At 41.1% G+C, this 19,722-nt stretch overlaps 2 protein-coding genes across 3 annotated transcripts; one reads left to right on the top strand and one right to left on the bottom strand.

The window, feature by feature from the left end:
* Positions 1 to 168: 168 nt before the first annotated feature.
* On the top strand, positions 169 to 1,707 carry DUSP28 (dual specificity phosphatase 28). The gene is made up of 2 exons (XM_014258424.2): positions 169 to 566; positions 1,455 to 1,707. Exons 1-2 carry the CDS (start codon positions 219 to 221, stop codon positions 1,575 to 1,577), a joined length of 471 nt encoding a protein of 156 aa, XP_014113899.1. The 5' UTR covers positions 169 to 218; the 3' UTR covers positions 1,578 to 1,707.
* A 119-nt stretch (positions 1,708 to 1,826) lies between these two features.
* Positions 1,827 to 16,575, bottom strand: LOC102107915 (claudin-15-like). 2 transcript variants are annotated; one of them, XM_014258422.2, is made up of 6 exons: positions 16,490 to 16,575; positions 15,796 to 16,068; positions 7,947 to 8,111; positions 7,716 to 7,797; positions 5,002 to 5,112; positions 1,827 to 3,700 (listed from the first exon to the last, which is right to left on the bottom strand). In XM_014258422.2, the coding sequence occupies exons 2-6, from the start codon at positions 16,013 to 16,015 to the stop codon at positions 3,601 to 3,603; spliced, it is 678 nt and encodes a 225-aa protein (XP_014113897.1). In that variant the 5' UTR covers positions 16,016 to 16,068; positions 16,490 to 16,575; the 3' UTR covers positions 1,827 to 3,600. The 2 variants fall into 2 exon arrangements, with proteins under 2 accessions (XP_014113897.1, XP_014113898.1); XM_014258423.2 differs by lacking the exons at positions 15,796 to 16,068; positions 16,490 to 16,575 and adding an exon at positions 12,216 to 12,504.
* Between the last annotated feature and the right edge of the window lie 3,147 nt (positions 16,576 to 19,722).

Here is a 19,722-nt window from a genome sequence, read left to right as displayed (position 1 = left end):
TTGGCTTTACAAGTGAGCCGTGGGCTGTGAAAGCGCTTCCAGCTTCCCAAGCGCAGCAGCTCCCGGGATGCAGCCGGCACTAGGACCTGCTGGAGCCGCTCCGGCCGCGGGAGCGGATAAATATAGCAGGATAAATATAGCAGGATAAATATAGCAGGATAAATACAGCAGGGCAGGGCGGCCGTGCCGGGAGCGCCGTGGCTGCCCCGTGTCCGCCGATGCTCCAGCTGTGCCCGGTCACCTCCTCGCTGCTGCTGGGCACGGCCAGGGCGGCGTGCGACGAGGAGCTGCTGCTGCGGGAGGGGATCACCTTGTGCGTGAATGTCACCCGGCAGCAGCCGTTCCCCGGCCTGCGGCGGGTCCGCGGCATCCGTGTGCCCGTGTTCGATGACCCGGCCGAGGACCTGGCCCGGTTCTTCGAGCCGTGCGGTGCCGCTATGGAGGAGGCCGTGCGGGCCGGCGGGAGGTGCCTGGTGTACTGCAAGAACGGCCGCAGCCGCTCCGCTGCCATCTGCACCGCCTATCTCATGAGACACCGGCAGCTCTCGCTCAAGGACGCCTTCGAGGTAGTGTGCCTACAGCCAGATTCGTATTTACTGCTCTTTTGGGGAAGAAATGCAGTGCTTCTTATGAGTAATGATGATTTCTTGTAGAATTATTTTGGTGCTTTCACCTGCCCCTCACCATTTACACAGAGATTCAACATTTGAATAAACAATCCCCTGTAAGTTTTTTCGTGCCCAGCTTGGTCTAATAAGTTTTCAGTGAGGGGTTTCTAGGATGAAGATAAATACAAATGCAAGTAGGCTTTAAGCACAGGTAGCAAACGTACAAAGCTGGTTGCTTAGTGAACATTTTCTCTATTGTTTGCCCAGCCATGACAAGTGAGGACACATACAGTGAGTAAGTGCAGGAACTGTTCTGCAGGGTTTGCTCCACACAGCAAAAAGACAACCCCGTTAGGCCCTGCATGCCTCAGGACCTGCTTGCTATCAGCCAGAGCTGTATTGCAATAAGCAATGACACGCCAGCTTTCCTAGGAAGCCTGTGCAATACAGACTTGTGCTTTATGGGTTTTTAGTCTTCACCCGCTTGTCAGGTGTATCACTTTAGACAGCCAATCTGCTTAATTCAGAGACTGCAGAGAGTGACCAAGTTTCACTATCATCTTAAACATGAGCAGTGTCACTGCTCTTGGTGAGAGACTTTCCCATTTCCTGCAAATCAACAGCTCTGTCTTGAGTCTTGCCCACGAATCCGTTCTGTAATCGGGCCCATGTGCCAGTTCTTAGCAAGGACAGAGTGAAGTCAGCTCACCAAAATAGCTGTTTGTTACTCTGGAGCCAAATCAAAACCAAAGTAAATCTTCTCAAAATTTTAAGTTCAAAGTTCATTTGCATGACTCCCACAAATGCAGGATACCTTGCTTCTACCATGTCTCTCCTGTTCTCTAGGCTGTGAAAACTGCCAGACCTGTAGCAGAACCGAATGCAGGATTTTGGTCTCAGCTGCAGAAATATGAAGAAGATTTGCAGTCTGCTCTGCTGAGCAAAGGACATAAAAATAGCTATGTGTGAAGATACTTTAAAGAAAGTGAAGTGACTTGCTACAGACTTTAAAAAAAAGGAAAAAAAAAGCACTTCCTAAATCACCTGTATGTGAAACACTTTATCCCCTGATATATATAATATATATATTATAACTGAGTAGATGGCTCATTAAATTCATTCAGTGAATTTCTGTTGGTAATATATAGAAACAGGACAGAAAAACAGGGAAAACAGCAGAAATAGAAAATGGTTGGAAGGACTGTAAACAAACCAGAGAAAGGCATAGAATTTTTAGCAGTTATTTTGCCTTCAATGACACTGAATGTGGTAACAATGTACTGAATGAAGGAAGAGCACCGGGATTTTATTCCTGTTTTTAATTAAACTTCCCAGTAATGCCATTAGAAGACATGATGCCAGACCAAGGAAGTTCTGAATTTCCCTCTCACCTGCTGGATCATAATTTATGTTAATGAGTTGACACAACCTTTGGTGGAAAACTGACAGTGGTTGATGCTTTGTCTCTGCAATTTTCCTTATGTTCAACTAGACCAAAGTACCTTCACAAATTACCCAGAAATCCAGAGGGCAGAATATACAGATGATGGTAAGGAGTTCAGCTCCCACCATGCAGGCTAAGTGCCTTTTCAGCTTTTGAAATTATTCTCTAAAACACCAAAGGAATGATTTGAAAACCTGCAGATGATAGTGAAGGGAAGAAGATGAAACTGGCAATCTAGAAGTAATCCCCACTCCTTTTAGCTTTACTTACTAAGCCAAGCAGTGCCCAGTTCATGCCTTAATGTGTCAGTTTACAAGTCAGCTGTTCCTGCATGCAAGCACCATGGCTAAATCATTTCTGCTGAGACTGTTTCCAGGTTGCCCTCCAAAATTATCTTTTGGGCCACCAAGGGAACCTCATGAAACTTCCAGATCAGACTGCTGAGTGTTTATCATTAGCCATTCAAAACAGAGTTTTGTCAAACTCTATGAATACATTTGTAATTTTAAAGGGACAAGTTATGGAACCTGAGAACCTGCAGGGTGAAATTACATTCCACCTTGCTGAAAGCATAAATACAAATTAAATTAGCTCACTGCCATCTGCCTAAGTGCTCACACAAAGTAAACATATGCTCCCAGCAGTGGACTAGTTTAAGGCAGAAATTCTAATGATGGAACATTGACAGAAGATAAAACCACTGGGGAATTACATGAATTAGACAATTCAGATGCAGTAAAAGTTCCCAAAGTTAAAGACTGCTCAAAGTAGTGGTTTTTTAAAAGCTCCTTAATAAAGGAAATAGAAAACCATAGAAATAAAAATTCAGGCTATCATTTTAGTTACCACAAGGCATTTTCGCACCAGATGCTTTCTCCATTCCCAGATGTCTTTTGTTCTTTCTGTATCGTTTATCTTCTGTATCTGCATTACAGCCAGAAAGAAATTTGTTGCACATCTGCAGATTTGAAGGTGAGTGGTTGCTAGAAAAATTTTTGTAGCTTTTATAAACCTTCATATAAACCATCATATGTAATAAGAATTTCAGTATAACATAATTTCCTTATTAGAGGATTCCACTCGTCAAAAAATCTGTTTCAGTCTGTGGAACAAAGTTTATTTCTTGTCAAAAGCTTAAGCTGCTAACAAAACAAGGAAGCTAAACATTAATGAAAACACAACACATTTCTAACTGTGAGGCATATGAACTTGCAGTCAGATACAGCTATCAGTTCCACATGTTTGAGTCAGCTGAAATAGAAACCATTGCTCTTGAGTGTCAGCATATACTGCGCTCAGGTTAAATTTTACCAGGCTTCTCAGCATGCAGAAAACCTTCATGCCACAGGATTTCACATCATGGCATCTTCTGTAGAAAGCTGTTTACATCTGAAAACTGTTCCTATTTACATTGAAAACCATACCTCCTCTTGGTACTGCTCCAAATTAAGGCATAGGATTGCAATTTGGAACCGGAATAAAGAAGCAGTTGACTTCTTTATTTGAGTTCATAACCCACTAATGCTACAGGTGATGCAGAATGGAAGCTCAGACATACTCCTTGTTGCTTATGACGGTCTCAGAGCTCCTGGGGTACATGTGTGGCTGAATAGCTGCCTGGGCTGATGAATATGCATATTTCTTGGGACTGCAAATCAAGAAAAAAAGATACAAAATAATAGGTGTTAGACACATGCCCATGGTTTCAGATATTTAGAAGTTACTCAGTTAGCTTTGTATCCAACCCACCAATAGCACACTCTTCACAACAGGGCAGAAATTAGAGGCCTCCAGTTCTCATTGTTCTGGTAGCTAAGGGGGAATAGGTGGGGTCCCTGGTGGGCTGCACAGCCCATCTCTCTTGTAACCCCAACCACACTCTGGATTCCTAACTCACATGTGCTCTTCCTCGAGGCATTTCAGTCAAGGACTTCAAGCAGAAGCCCTCAGCACCTTTGCAAAAGCTGCAGGTTTTAATACAGGAATCAAGATGACGAAGAAAAAACAGAAGTATCTGAACCCAACCTCTTCAACTGTCATTCATCACACTGAACTTCTATTTCATATATCAGTTTTACCTGATTTTCAGGACATTTCAGGACATTTGGTACTTTGTATCAAAGTAAGGTGAGCAAGTTCTAAAGTCCAATGTGGCTGATGAAGTATTACCATAAAACAGAAATGGTTTCAGATTAGGCAATGGAGTGTCAGAAGAACACTCACTTACTACATTTTTAAATAATTTTCCCAAGATTAAACACACCAACAATGAATATGCTTCTTCCTTGCATATTCTCTCATATCCTCTCAAGTTGAGCTACTACAACCTCCAAGCTATTTGAGTTCTGTTAGACATGGACCTCTGCTATTTCTGCCTATTTCATCCCTCTCCTTCAAAAAGAGGCCTTCTGTATGTGTCAAAATTCAAGACTGAAACAGAAATGCAGGAAAGGTTAAATATTGAGGCCAGAAACCTCCCCTTTTCTGATCTGATGTGTGACAAGACATTTCCATAAAGAACAAGAAAAAAGCCAAGTTTCTAGTGATCAATTCCATGTGCTTTGGGAAATGCCTTTACACTTTCTGCAAACTGAAAAGTGTTTGAATATTTTAGTCACAGTGAGTACTGCAGAGAAACAGGATTGTAATACATTATGGGGTTCTATATACTTTTCTTTTGGCTCCAGTTTGCTCTTTCACTACACATTTTCACCATCAGCAATTCCCAGAATTACCAAATACAAGTTAGAGGGGACTGCTGATGGTGCTGCATCAAGTACCCTGTCTGGGAGGTACAAGTGTTTGGTACAGCATCCTCTGCCATCACCAGTCTGTGACATACCATAGAACTGTTTGTAATTTACACATATTCATACCAGGGGGTGAGAGAGAGACAGAATAGAGCACAGATAGAACAGCTGCTACTTCAACTGACAAATCCAAAATTACCTGTAATTCTGTTTTTCCTTCCCTCTGCATGAACAGGTCAGTAAGATCCCACCAAGTATGTAAAGGATAGATCCAGCCCAGCCTAAGTACAGAGCTTCTCCTAGTTCATACCTGAAACATGAAAGATTTTATGGAAACAACTTATAACAGGATCACAAAGCCTGTTATGCAACCAAATTCTAATCTGTGTAGAAATCAGCTAACTGAAAGGCACTTCAAGAGTTAACAGAGAACAGATCTGGCTTTGTGTCTGCTCAGTAAAACTCTTATTTGTATAGAGTTGCTCTGCCAAATTAGAGACAGTACAGAGAGTACTAAGCAACATAAAGATAAGTAGCAATAAATAATTGTGTGTATTTAACAAATTGTTGATGATAAATAATAATGACATACCTTCTATGCAATTCACATCATTTATTTTGCCCTTTTATTGGCTGTAAATGTCATTGAAATGATTCTGTGAAACTGAATGATTCAGATCTTACTGTCATATGCTGAGAAAAGGCAGACCACAGACATCAGTTTTCTATGGACACAACATTAAGTCACTTACAAGTAGCTGGTTGTATAGAGCTAGTTTTCAAACTTAGATATCCTAAAGGATATCCAGCACCCTCTGTGGTTGTATGGCTGAAAGGCATTTATGAATGTCACAGGCTGAAAAAAAATAGCTCCCTATTTTACTGTACAAAACTATACCTTTCAGGAAACCCCCTAGACCAGTCCAAGGAATTCAATAATAATGAGTTTGTTCCAAAGACTAGACACAACTGAGTCTGGAAAAGTCTGACAGGAGTTTCATACAAAGAGGAAAACAAATCTTTATGATCAGAAAAAAACTATATCCACAATCCACCTGTACATCTCTGGTCTGAGATCCCCAATATCAGGACAAAATAAGTGTCATGGACTGCATTGAAGGCATCATGGAACCTGAGATTTGTGCTTTCTTTCCACTTGGAAACACAATTATTTAAAAGTGTCAAAACTTCTGATTCTGGAATTCTTTGCTAACAGGAGGGTTTCAGAGGTTTACACAGGTTCACAGCTCTCTGTGCTCTCATCACACGTGGGAGCCACAGGGTCTCCACTGATTTAGGTACTTCCAAACACAGAACAGGCAGAGAGTCATTATCAAAAAAACCCAGGAGTACAAATTGCACATTGCCCAGTGCCTACAATCATTTCTGCTCACTTGTCACCTACAGACAAGAATGCTGTAGATGTCATACCAAAGCAAAATATATAGGAGACATCTGCAAGAGAACTTAATTTGCCTTCAGAGCTGTAGGAGAAACTCCTCTAAGAATTAGCAGAGGTCAACTTCACTAATTTGCTGAAGTCAGATCAGAAAAATACAATCTGAAAAACCAGATTTGCCAGTCTCTTAAGAGTGATGATCAATACTGGAATGCAAGTGAATTTAAACCTGTCTCACAGACTCCATGTCCAGCTTTACCAATGATCAAACTTAATTCATCAAGAACTGCTCAGTGAATCAATAACTTAAATATAAAGTTTAGATATTAAAAAAAATATAAAATATTTCTTTAGCTACTGAATGCAAACCTTCTGGTAACTGATTAACAGGCATTTATATTGAAGCCCCAAAGCTATAGCAGGTAACTATAAAACACACCAACTATCCAACTAACTGAAATTCCTTATCAATGGTTGTTTCAGTTCTCTAATGTATTTATTACCCTTCATATAGTTCTTTCAAGGGGATATAAAGCAACAAAAAGTAACCGCACAAATACAATTTCTTTCTAAGCACTTCATTGAAAACACAGGAAAAACTGACAAACAATAAAGGCAGTTGCTTAAAGTACTTTGATTTATCACAAAGCACTTCACCTCTGACTTCCCTGAACTGATTCCTGGGCAGGAACTTACAAAACACTTCAAATATGAACCTAGCAACTAATGATTTATAGTTTACTGATCTATGAATTATATACTTGGTAGAAGTATATTACAGATGTCTCATATTCCACAGACAATATCTTTCCCTCTCCTTTCCCCCCCTCTCTGAAGGAGAGGCCCAGCCACCTCTACCTCTGTTCCTCATTGCTAAACAGGGCACCTAGATAAGGTACCATAAGCTGCCATTTGGTTTTGACAACTGTTACTTTTATATCAGATAAAGAGTAAGGGCTTTTATACCTTGAAACTTGTTTGTATGCAACTGCACTAGCTGATAATCCCACAAATTCTACCTCATTTTAACTCATAAGGCAAACAAATGTTGAGCTGTTAACACATGTAAGCCAGGCAGCAGATTTCTCTGCAGGCCACTAGCACAAAACTCGAGCTGCTTTGCATGCGATTTTCCCTCACATGTACATCTAAGGTACTTTATTCTAGCCAGAACTTGAGTTTTGTACCTCTTTTGGTCTAAATGCCAAAGCACATTTAAGAATTTTACCTTTTCTTCTTCATAACATTGAGATACGCATTTGAGTCTCTCAAGAAAATGCAAACACAGTACAAAACCCCCTCAGATGCAGGGTTGGTATTCCTCACACATCCACTCACTCTTCCAGAGAAGAACTCTCCTCCCTCCCCACCAACAACTCTGAGGTGAAAAAATTCCCTGAATACAATTTTTCCCTCCTGTAGGACTGGATAATGGGATCCATCCAGGCTCTGAAAATCTGAAGCAGCTGTCTAACAAACGATGGAGTTTGGTATGACAGATACATTTAACTTACTTGGTTCCAGCGTACAGTTGATTAAAAAACTGAGCAGTAACCATTGCAGCATACCAAGAAATAGCCACCATGGAGCAGAGACCTACCAGAAAAAGTTTAAAAAGCACAAAGGTGAATGATTCCTTCAATGGCTGTAACAGATTTAAACAAAGAACAAGTTTATTTCATTTAGTCTGGCTATGAAAGCAATTAAAAGTATCAATAGTGCTCACATTTCAGATTCAATATTACCTCCTAAAATAAAAAGAAATCCTCCTGTGACAGTAAACTTCATTTTTCCATCTTCATCACTCAACCCAATGTTTGTGCATTTCATACCAAGCAGTGAGAATACTGCAGCTACGAATCCCAAAAGGATGGAAGTAATCATCAGGGCACGGCATGCCTGAATGTGAGCTAAGACAGAAAAAGAGAAAACAAATCAGGATCTGTATAGAAATTACATTAATCTTGTCTGGGAAAAAAAAAAAAAAAAAGTGCTTAAAGGAAGTGACAAAATTAACAGGTGCAATAATGAGTGAATCTTGTCCAGCTTTTTCATATGGTTCAGAGAAGCCTCCAAACCTGTGTGTTTAGCCTTCAAGTCAAACAGATTTGAGACTTTAACTATGCCTACCCCTTACAAGCTCAGGAAATCCTCTTGTGTCTTTAGTAAATCCTGAAAAACTACAGCAAGCTACTCATCCCTTACATTCCTGTGAAAATGCCTAGTGGTACACATGGTCATTTGCAGGAGCAGGAAATAGTCTCCTGCTCACAAGCCCTCTCAATTCCTGACACGTGTACAGATGAGTGCACAGGACACATCTGAAATCCAGGTGATGGTCAAGGTGTGCAAGGCTCTGGCACTACTGAGGAACTGGAGAATGGTGCCAGCTTTGCTGCTTCCAGGGAGGGATAGGAAAGAATTGTGCTCAAGTTAGCAGTGCACTTCAAACTTGGTGTAACAAACAGGAGGTGAGTGCACCTGAGAGCTGCAGCACTCCTCCTAAGACATTGTCTTGGGGAGAGGTTACAGCTGCTTGTGAGCACATGAAGGAATCTGGTATGCTGGCAATTCTGCATACTTTAAAAAACTGGTCTTCACATCCTGGTATCAATTGCACAAAAACCAGGACTGGATTATTAATCAGCCTAAGAAAGAAGGTGAAACGGGGACTTTGGACTCCTTTAAAATGGCACCCTGCATTTGGCAGGCTCCAGGTCAAATGGCACTTCGGCGCCTTTGTTGAGAGATAAACATGCCAAGCATCACAATCTGGCAGGGTCACAGCTGCTAACTTTGTTGACTTGATTATCTTTAAGTTCTCTTCCAACCTAAATGATTCTATGACTCTATGATTTTAATCATACATCAGAAGGGTCAGACCTGATCTCAGCTGGACACTCACATCGTTGATACCAGCATTCAGGCTCTTGCTCCCTGACCATCTCCATGTCCTCCACAATAACCTAGTCTAGTTCTGTAGCAGAGTGAGCTCCAGACAACAAAAATCAGACAGAGAGACAGGAGGCAAAGTGGTACTCACACTCCAACTCAGCCTAATGTGGCTTAAGAGTACTGGTCCTACAAGCTTAAGAGTTACCAAAATAGCAATAAGCACTGATGAGATAAATATACAGAATCAAAGGCTAAAATAATTTGAGGAGTTAATGCTTTGTTAAGCTCTAATTTTAAATTTTTTCTGGAAAAAAATGAAGACACTACTAAAAGTGGAAAGACTCCTCAAAACACCACTGACACTTCAAGGTTTTTGCCTGCAGAAGATACTGTTAAGGTAAGTACTCTACAACACTGCTTTCAGGCTTGGGATCTTACACCATGGCAATCACCCAGTGGGGTCCAACAACATTCCACATTTCAGGTCCTGGGGACTCCTGCAGTGTTACATGGGACTCCCCATCTCTTTCCAGGACACACAAGCATAGCCTTGCTTGCAATCCAATGGGAAAGGGATTTCATACAACTGTGCCACAATACCATAACCTCAACAACCTTAACTGTGCACCTTAGCTCACAATTCAGAAAACACAATTTTTAATTTTAAACTTAGGTTATTTAACAAAATACAAAGTCAGTTCATTTTATTAGTCACACCAATCGTAAGAAATTATCCTCAAATCCTGTCATTGGAAAAAACACCTATGGAACCTTAAAAAGAAGAGCGGTGGGGGTAGAGTTTAAAAAGCTTTGGCAACTAGTTATATTAAATGTTTGATTTAGTTGTGACTAGACAGACATTGTATATGGAGTATACATATATATATATACAGTATAGTATATTATTTGGAGTAGCCAATCATGGTTTCAGTCTTGTGCAATATTGCATTTAAAAAGCTCCTCACTTCAAATATTTGTCATTTAGACTAATGGTTTAGTGAACTCAAAAGCATTAAATTGGTTTCAAAGAACCAAGTCTGACTTTTCCCATACATAAAGCAAAATCCAGAAGTATTCCACACTGCTCAGTTGCCAATAAGGAAACTTGCATGGAAAATCTTCATTGTCTGATGAGACATCATTCTGATGAGAGGTAACAAAGACACTTTTGTTTTTTCTTTTTGCCCTCCCTCCAGTCCCTGGCATCCTCGCAGCAGTTTCAGCTAAGTTTCTAAACAGGAATTTGAAACACACCTAAACTGTCCATGGTAATTTTTAATCCGCCTTGGTTCATATCTGCAAGCGCCATGGATGTTTCTCAGAGGTCCCACTGTCTGTTGAGCCTGTGTTTTTACCAAATCCATTTTCTTCCTCTTTCCTGCTCTGCCCAGCCATCCTTTCAACTGTTGCTACCATCTCGTGAATTCCGACTTTTCTTTTTCAGCTTTCCTTTCTGAAAATGTTTTATCTTCACAGTTTTGCAAGCTGTTTTTCCCTTCCCCTTCCCCCCGCCTTTACCCCTCAACTATACTGCCATGTTCTCAACTACAGGACTGATCTCCTCTTCAACAGCTCAAACCTAATCTTCACAACTTCACTTCAGAGTTTGTTCCAGTCATTTACTTTCTGGCCCCACTTCTCTCCTGCCTGCTGGCTCTGTGTTGTTACCTGTAGCTCTCAGGAGCCCTGCTGTTGCTTGCCTTCTGTTGTGTTTGCTTTGACACGGTGCTGTTTTCTGACCCCCACCAGGTTCTTTCAAACCCACTTTTCTCTGCAGATGCTGATCTCTTGCAGGCCCATGGCCCAAATCTGCACATACTCTCAGAGGCAACACCCAATGTAAACACATCAGTGACAAGATGCTGCCTGCAGTCAGTGGCAGTAAGCTACAAACCAGCCCTTGGAGTGGTCTTTACAAGAACCAAATAAAATCACAGAATCATTAAGGCTGACAAAGATCTCTCAGATCATCAAGTCCAGCTACTATCCCAGCAGTGCTGGTGCACACTGACATAAGTGCTCTGCAGAGGATAATGTCTGATGGAATGATCCTGCTGTAACTGAGGCTAAGATGTTTAAATAGGGTTATGTTCCTCTTCAGACACACATACACTAAAAGCAGTTTTTACAGAAGACTGAAAAGCACAGATTATTCCCTAAATACTGGACACACTTTCAGAGAATTGCTATGTGAGTTGTAGAGCTGATCAACAACAAGCCTTGACTTAAACTGAGGGAGAAAGTGAATTGAACACTTCATTCCCACTAATCCTATATTACATTCTTCAGATTAGGAGTATCCTCCTGTTTAGTTTAGCCACCTCTTAGGGCAGATTCAGCTAGAAGGAAGGCATTGTTATTCCAAATAAGTATCTACATACTGAATTATTCAAGATTAATAAAAAATAGCTTTACTGTCTATAGACACGCTTACTATCCACAGAATATTGCCTAGCTGGGCATTTGAGGACAACCACAAGACTGATACAAAGAAGTAAAGCCAGCAGATCTAAATTTCTTGATATTTAAAACCACATCGAAATAGACTTTAGTTAACAAACCTTGAGAGTAGTTAGCATTAGTTAACAAACTTAATCATATATTCATTTATATCATATACTCCTTCTATAATATGTTAAAATATGTATAACATATAATCATGTATTTCTTGGATTATCTACGATTTTCAGTCTCAACTCACTAAAACCACTACCACTTCTCAGCTAAAAACAGTATTTCCTACTACATTAAAGAACTCCAGCTAAAGTACATTAGCTATGAAGTATTGCAGAAAAAGGTCTATACAATAATTCCAAATAAATAAATAGCTAAAAAAAGTCTCCTACTAAGACATCCCATGAGATGCTAGAGAAGAGATTACGACCCACTTTAAATGCCTGTAAAACGCTTGATCAACCGACTTAATTTGCCATATTTTATAGCCTTTCCTAACATGCTTGACACATTCTGCTGCTTGAGAGATTTTTATTACTTCAGCCAACAAAGTCCTCCTTGGCCAGTTAATTTCCAGTATTGCCAGATTACCAACACAAAAGCCTTTCTGTTTTTTGCCAATAAGATTTTAAGCAATATAACCAAGGCTGCGTAAAGTCACCTACCAGGCAGTGCAAGCATAGAGTCAAAATCCCTGCAGTTGGATATTCCAGTGCTGTCTTCTGCACAGCTCTTCCACAGGTTTTCAAACAATGTAGATGTTGTGATCACAGAACCATGGATACTGGAGACTTTCCAGTAATTATTTGGCAAAGTAGCTCCAATAACTGCCAACCCACCCAAGCACAAAAGAAAGCCAACGATTTCCAACGCAGCAGTCATGCTTGTGAGTAGTAACAGTTAAATATCCTTATAATTAGATTACAATCAAGTGAAGCCTTTCAGAAGCCTCCTTGCTGTTTTATCTCTGGGTTTCACTCCAAAATGAGTCTACCTTTGCTCTTTGCTCTTTCCCCATAGATAAGGCTTACTGGGCATGACAATAAGAAGTGGGAGCAGTTCATGATAAAGATATTAATGTGTAAAAAAAGTGACAATATTAATTCTTTTTCTAATAGGAAGTGAAAAATGAGCCTATTCTTTCTCTCAGCCTAGAAAGTCCAGTCAGTATTTCTACAAAATGCCTTGTAAGTATGATAGTATAAGCAAATATTTTATTGCTGTCTCTTTTCTGATGTCAACTAAATTTTACACTAAATTAAAATTGCTTGTAATTTTATTATTGCAGTCAAATAAAAAAAGCTTTTGTGTAATATTCTCTTGAGGATTCAAACATAAAACAGCTTGAGAACAGAAGCTCTATACTTCTGCTAGAAAATTTAGCGCAGTTTTTGGAGTTATGGTTGTAAGTAATCCACAACTGTACTGCCAGCTTCTTTCAGGAAGGTTAAGTTTATGGATGAGTGTTTTCCATTAATATTTTACTGTCTATTGATCTATAGCTAAACACATTCAGTCTTAAAAACAGTCCCACTTACACCGTACAATTGTACAATGTATTACAATTGTAATAACATATGTGTCGTGGAATTGAAATATAAGGAAATGGAGGAGCTAGTGTGACAGACCTGCCTCAAAAGAAATAAAATTATAAAGAAAAACAGCTATAAGAAAAATAATACATATCAGCAAATTGCATCTGTTTGTTAGAATACCTTAGGATTAAAATAAAAAGCTATTCTAGGCAAAGTATATGTTAAACTCAGTTTAGTTACTTCTGCTCATGGCTAGACAGAATGGTAGGCTCAATTCACATCACCCACTCATGTTAATACTTTAAAATACTTGTGGATCCAAATGAGGTTAACCATCCCCTGCAGTGATAACCTGCTCTTATCTCCAGGAAATGGAGTCAGAGTTTCTTCATAAAATAATTCTGCTATGATGCAACATGGTAACAGATCCACAGCATTTATGTAAACACTACCAGAAGGATTACCCTTTGAGAGAGCCACAATTTGTCCCTAACACGTATTGTTGTTTTTCATCAAAATTCACTGGTCACTTTGAGCTGATGCTGTAGGTTGATAGGTTCAGCTGCCAAAGGGTATTACAGTGCCACTATGACATTTTGGCTCCCACAGCAGTCAAGAGGATCATTGCCGTTGATTTAAACCAGACCAGGTTTGGCAGTGTGATCATGTGCAGCTCTAAACTTGCAATCTTTTAAGGAAACCAGATAGCGTGTGGTAAGAATTGATCTCAGGTGACTCTTACAAAATTTCCTCCTTCTGCTAAGCTACTGCAACTTGAAAAATGATGGCATAGTAAAATACTGTACCAGTATTCTGGAGTATCTGCACTTCATTAAAAGCCCTTCAAAGAGTTTCCAGTGAATTTACCCATACACTGGTGCTACGCTGGTGATCTCAGCAATCACTTCTGCTGAGAGGACTTTCAAAGGTGAGATGGATGGGACCTTGAATCGAGTGTCCCTGGTTGTTATACTGCTGCCAAGGATAGAAATAAAAAATTAAGAGTATCATTTTTAAAAAAATCTCTTCCTAGTTAAGAAATGTATTTCAACAGACAGTCATAAAGCACACATATAAACAGAAAAAATTGAACTGCAGACCTGAAGTGCATGGGTTTTCCTATACAGCACCAGGCATTTTAGTAATTCCCTTCAGGAAATCACCCTCCAGTGTGTTAAAGAACATAAGGCTATTCTTCACTGAATTTTGGAGCAATGGGAATAACAGCCAGTACTGCTCTGCATCAGCAGGGCTTAAGAGTTGGTGCTGACAGCTTCACATCAGCACCTTCCACAGCTTGGGAGATTTCCTTTGGGCTTGTTCTAACCCAGTTGGTTGAACTGAACACTGTCATTGTTGGACTCATCCTATCACTGTAATTCCCACAAACTTAAAGCATCCTGGTAGCTACACAGAAGAGGCCCTGGGGAGGAGCTGAAAGGGTACGAGGATGATGTGAAAAGCTGGCATTGCCTCTGATGCAATGAGCAATGTTTTTAAAATTCTTGGAAGCCTCCTTTTGAGGCTACAAAGTCTGGCCTCATTACGGGATGCTGATACTTATTCTTTAACTGGCATCCTCATTATGAAGGCAGATGAGGCCACCAAAGCGAGGGCCCTGCAGAAGAACCATGAACATGCTGAATCTTGAGAGTTAAACTCTCACCCTTTAGAGATCTGCCTTGCAGTTAGGCAGCTCTTACTCCAGGGAAGTCCACATCTGTGTCAAGAAAAACAAGATTCATAGTCTGTGACACATGGTACTTTTAGGGTTTAAGCACTGCACCTTCAGGGTAAATCTGCTGGAAGAGTCCAGACAAATAGCAATGACAGCAAACAGGAACCTGATTATAAAGCACAGTAGACTTGAAGAAATTATATTAACATCACTCATAAAGTGACTGCACAAAGCAGAAAGTTGTAAAAGAATGAAATGCAAGGTTCTGTTTAAGACAGAAAGCTTAACAAAGTACCATTTCCAAAAGCTATAATGAGTTTACTGTTTCTACACTCAGGTTGCTGAGGAAAGAACTTCAGTGTCAATCCCTCAGTCCTTTACTGTAAAGATAGTGCTTACAGAAAGATATTTTTTAAATACAGAATGATACAAACAAATACTTTCCAGCCCCTACTGAGATATTTCTTCTTTCTAGCTGCAGATAAACTACCCTGCTAGCATGGTCGACTCTAGACAACACAGAAGCATCCATCACACAGGTATATTTTAGTCTAAGTTCACCACCTCTGAGAAATTCCAGAAAAAATACCCAGGTACACAGGTTTAGCACAAAGTATCAAACCAGTTCTGGAATATTTAATAATTCTTGTCTCACACCAAAGCACAAACAAACATCAGTGCTCATGGAACTATGATCTGCTTGTATTGAAGAACTAGACTGAGTGAACAGATGCTATTTCTTCCAAAACTATTTTTTAAAAAAATCTCAGATTAACTGTATATAACACATACCTCTATGTGAACACATTAGAGAGGGCAGCAAAGCCACAGCAGTGACTGAGCTGAACTGCAGGGTGAAACATTAGTTTCATGGTGGCCCTTTAACCTGTCTACAACCAAAAGAGGATTTGGCCATACTGGACCTAGATCCTCTGGGACAGCCTCACTCTGTGCCCTCCAACCTCCTAACACGCTGTCCAGAATGAAGGAATAAATCCTTGGATTTTATAAACATATACCTTGACCACTTACGGTCTGAACTCAGCATGTAGAGAAATTTCTTGCACTGTACTGATCCAACACCAGTTGTTGCACAGTCCATCCAAAGACCTTCAGAAACCCAGTCTGCAGTAACCAGCTCTGTCGTGGTGTCCAAAACTTTCCATCTGCTGGACATGGTAGTAACAAGTAATGTGGTGAATCCTGCTAAAGCCAGCAGGAATGCACAAATCTGTAGACAGGATGATGCCATTACGACAGAAGTTTTCTTCAAAGAGATTTCCCAAAATTTCTGGTATTAGAAACCTGTTGAAACAGTTCATACACACATAGTGTATGGAGTTACCTTTACACAAGCCTGACCTTTGCAAAAACATTAAAAAAATGCCTACCTACAAAGTAATGTATCACACAAGGGAACAGTAGAGCTGGGACCTAAATCCCATTAAGTAACTGGAATAATTGAATATTCTATACATTATTTTCTTAGGAAATTTTTTATTATTGTACACGTTTACCACAAAAAAATGCAAACAGAGCAAGACCACAGGACACAACCGAAGAATTCTCTAATTTTAATTTGCAATGTTTCATCCATTCATTACACGTTTGCTGACTCAAAATTTATTTAAAAATGAAAACTATCAAATGCTTTAGTAAATTATTAATCTCCCAATTACAATATCTACCAATACAAATTTAAATCAAGATAAATTGTGATACTCACGTTTATGCTATACTTCTAACCTGTTTCCTCTACGTTCTTGAGATACTTGTGTCAGCACTTTGTGATGACCGATTCGATCACCCGAGTGAAAGTTTTGTACTCTTTAGGACCTTTGTCCCATTCTAAAAATCAAGGACCCAGGACCAAAGCTCTGTCCCACTGTTGCACAAAGATCTGGCATGGCTTTTCACTATAGCAAAGTGTCAGTGGAAGGGAAAATTACCAGATATTTATGTAAATTAGTACCAAATATACTCAGATTAACCTGCATATAATTTGCTTTGTCAGGACCACTGAGCTGCCCAAGCACCATCAGAGTGCAGAGCAATGCAGAAACATGGCTGCAACATACACAGTGGTTGTTTTACCTGAATTTTTTATGCATTTTTCTAGGACACTTTTTAAAGAAGAAATATGCAGCTGGGCACCTGTCCAGTGGATGACATTAACAAAGCAAACTGTTTGTGCCTGCAGCCACGGCTCAAAGCAGGACAGACCTCCCAGGCTCCCAGCCTAAAGAGGTCTGGCAGCCTTGGACAGCTCTGCAGCCACTTTGCTGCTGCAGTTCCTCTTCTCTTTGCCTTTCTCTTTCTCAAGGAGCCACCCTCACTCACCCCTTGAGTGGGACCCCTTGTCCCACAGCAAAACAGGCATCCAGGAAGGTGCATGCACATCCATCCCCTTTCAACCCCTTCCATGGACACCTTACCCTACAGGACCTGATTGTACCAGCTGTCACACAGTGTCATATTTATAAGATTGAGGTGATGGCACAGCTGATAGCAAATATGCATTGCAACTATCCAAAGGAGAATGACTATAAACCAAACATGAATAAATACACAAGGTCCAGAGCATCATCCCTCACAAAGTACACACATAGGCTATATGCAAGTAAGAGCTGTAATGTGATAAAAACAAACCCTGGGGGAGCAAAAAGGATCACTGTAACATTAAAAACAGCACAGATAAAATGTATGTGGTTTGAACACAGTGCAGGAAGGGTTAACAAAGAAAAATATTGAAGTCACTTAAATAAACAAATTACTCCTGATAAGGTCTTTGGAAGTAAAATTGACTGGTGAAAGTGTCTAAAATGGAAAGTTAAAAATCTCTTTTACTTCTTTATCATTTTGTTACATAGAAAAACAGAGAAAGAGCATTGATTACAAGTTTCTTTAGTATATAGACATTTCTAACATCAGCAATATATGTCTTTGTACCCACTAATCACTTCTCAGTTCCGGCACATTCTGAGGCTGACCCATGGCCAGCAGCACAATCAGAAAAAGATAAAATGCCAATTTAAATATGGTACTAAGCCACTTAGAGCGGTTTCCCACCACAGTTCACAGAGGTTTTCTCTGGTCAGAGCCTGACCTTGGGGTGAGAAGGCTGGTTAGTGGGGGGAAAAAAAGGTAAGAAAAAAAAAAAAAAGGAACAATGTTAAGTCATTTCCAACGCTTCCAAAGAATGACTTTGTAACTTTGCTCCTGAAGTTGTCATAACATCTTAATAACCTAATCAGTCTTATAGCCACTTGCAATTACAATATGCAGATCACTCTCAACTTGTTATTAACTTAGCCTTCACACAACGTACTACAAAATAACTTGGGTTGGAAGGGGCCACACAGATGCCATTTTCCCACTAAAGCAGAGTTTCACTGATGGGTCAGGTCACCCAAGCCTTATCCAGTCACAACAGAGCAGTCTCCAGAGCTGGAATTTGCACAACACCCTCCTGTGGAGCATGTTCCTCGCACCCGTGCAGAACTTTTCCTGCTGCAATACGTGACTGCTGCCTCTCGTTGTCCACGTGCACCCTTGAGATAAACCACTGTTTATTCTGCTACTGGATTTTGGCAGCTCTGCACTCTGTCTGGTGGCCCAGGTGTGACTGGCATTGTGTAGGTGGCTTAGATGTCCCATGAGTGTCTCCACAGCAAAACAGGCAACCAGGAAGGTGCACACAACTTCTTCAGATTTACAAGCTACTTTCAAAGCAAACATCTGTTTATTTTCCCATTTAATTTCAGGAGGCTGGCGGTGTGTACAGCAGACTGTTCTCTGCTAACACAGCTCTCCAGCCCTGCAGAGCTTTGCTGGCATGGAGATGGTGCTGGAAAGAGCAGCACAGTTTCAGAGAGCAGGAGCAGGGGGCAACTGTGGCACCTGCTCAAGCATGTGTGGGTAACTACAGAATCATAGAGTCACCAAGGTTGGAAGAGACCTTTCAGATCATCCAGTCCAACTGTCCACCCAGCACTGCTACTGTACCCCCTACCGTACTAGACCACATCACCCAGCACCAGGTCCAGATGCCTTTTGAGCACCTGTACCACCACCCTGGCAACCTGTTCTGATGCCTGACCTCCTGAACAGAAAAAATTATGTTTCTAATATTTAATCTGAATGTCCCACCTCAGCTTAAAGCCATTTCCTCTGGTCCTCTCACCGCAGACACTGCAGAAGAGACCGGCCCCATCTCACTACAGCCTCCTGCCAGGGAGCTGTACAGAGCAAGGAGGTCCCTCCTGAGCTCCTGGAGACCAAAGAGCCCCCGCTCCCTCAGCCACTCCTCATAAGACAAGTTTTCTAACCTCTCACGAGCCTTGGTGCCCTTCACTGGACAGGCTCCAGCACCTCAATGTCCTTTTTAAAATGAGGGGCCAAAACTGCATGCAGAACTTGAGGTGTGGCTTCACCCATGCCAAGTACAGGGGATGATCACTTCCCTGGTCCTGCTGGCTAAACTATTCTTGATACAGATACAGGGAAGAACCTGGAAGGAGGTGGCGGGGTGGAAATCTGGTCATCCAGCAGCCCTTTGCTGGAGCAGCCAGGTGGTGAGGTGAGGTGGGGTGGGGTGAGGTGACGTGGGGCAGGGTGGAGGAGCCCAGGGAGGGAAGGTGCTGAGGTGTGGCAAGGTGATGTGGAGCCACACAGGGAGCAAGGCAGCGCTGAGGCAGCAGCTCCAGCCTCCACCTCACCTCCAGGGCTGCTGTGGGCTAGGAGGAAACAGACTCTGCCTATTCCATAAGGCTTCTGGAGAGCAGTACAACAAATCAGCCCTCCAGAGAGACCTTGAGAAATCAGAGGGCTGGGCAATCATCAGCTGTGTGAAATTTCTTTTGAAAGTGCTGGATTCTGCACCTGGGATGGTACAACCTCAATGTACCTACAAAGTGGGAAACAAGACCCTGGAAAGCAGTGCCACGGAAAAGGACCTGG

This window comes from Pseudopodoces humilis, chromosome 11 (genome assembly GCF_049639895.1).
Source record: "Pseudopodoces humilis isolate 2021_Gansu_Grassland_sample_001 chromosome 11, ASM4963989v1, whole genome shotgun sequence".
Classification (NCBI taxonomy): Eukaryota; Metazoa; Chordata; class Aves; order Passeriformes; family Paridae; genus Pseudopodoces; species Pseudopodoces humilis.
The sequence above is the reverse complement of the archived record's forward strand: the minus strand, read 5'-3'. Positions and strand labels throughout refer to the sequence as shown.

Bases quoted from the DNA above. Each gene is read 5' to 3' on its own strand.
- LOC102107915 (XM_014258422.2), bottom strand. From the start codon at position 16,015: ATGGCATCATCCTGTCTACAGATTTGTGCATTCCTGCTGGCTTTAGCA. The intron at 5,113-7,715 runs GTAAGTTAAATG...TTCATGTTTCAG, and splicing joins CAACTGTACGCTGGAACCAA to GTATGAACTAGGAGAAGCTC. The intron at 3,701-5,001 runs GTAATTTTGGAT...CTTGATTTGCAG, and splicing joins AAGGAAAAACAGAATTACAG to TCCCAAGAAATATGCATATT.
- DUSP28 (XM_014258424.2), top strand. From the start codon at position 219: ATGCTCCAGCTGTGCCCGGTCACCTCCTCGCTGCTGCTGGGCACGGCC. The intron at 567-1,454 runs GTAGTGTGCCTA...CCTGTTCTCTAG, and splicing joins CGCTCAAGGACGCCTTCGAG to GCTGTGAAAACTGCCAGACC.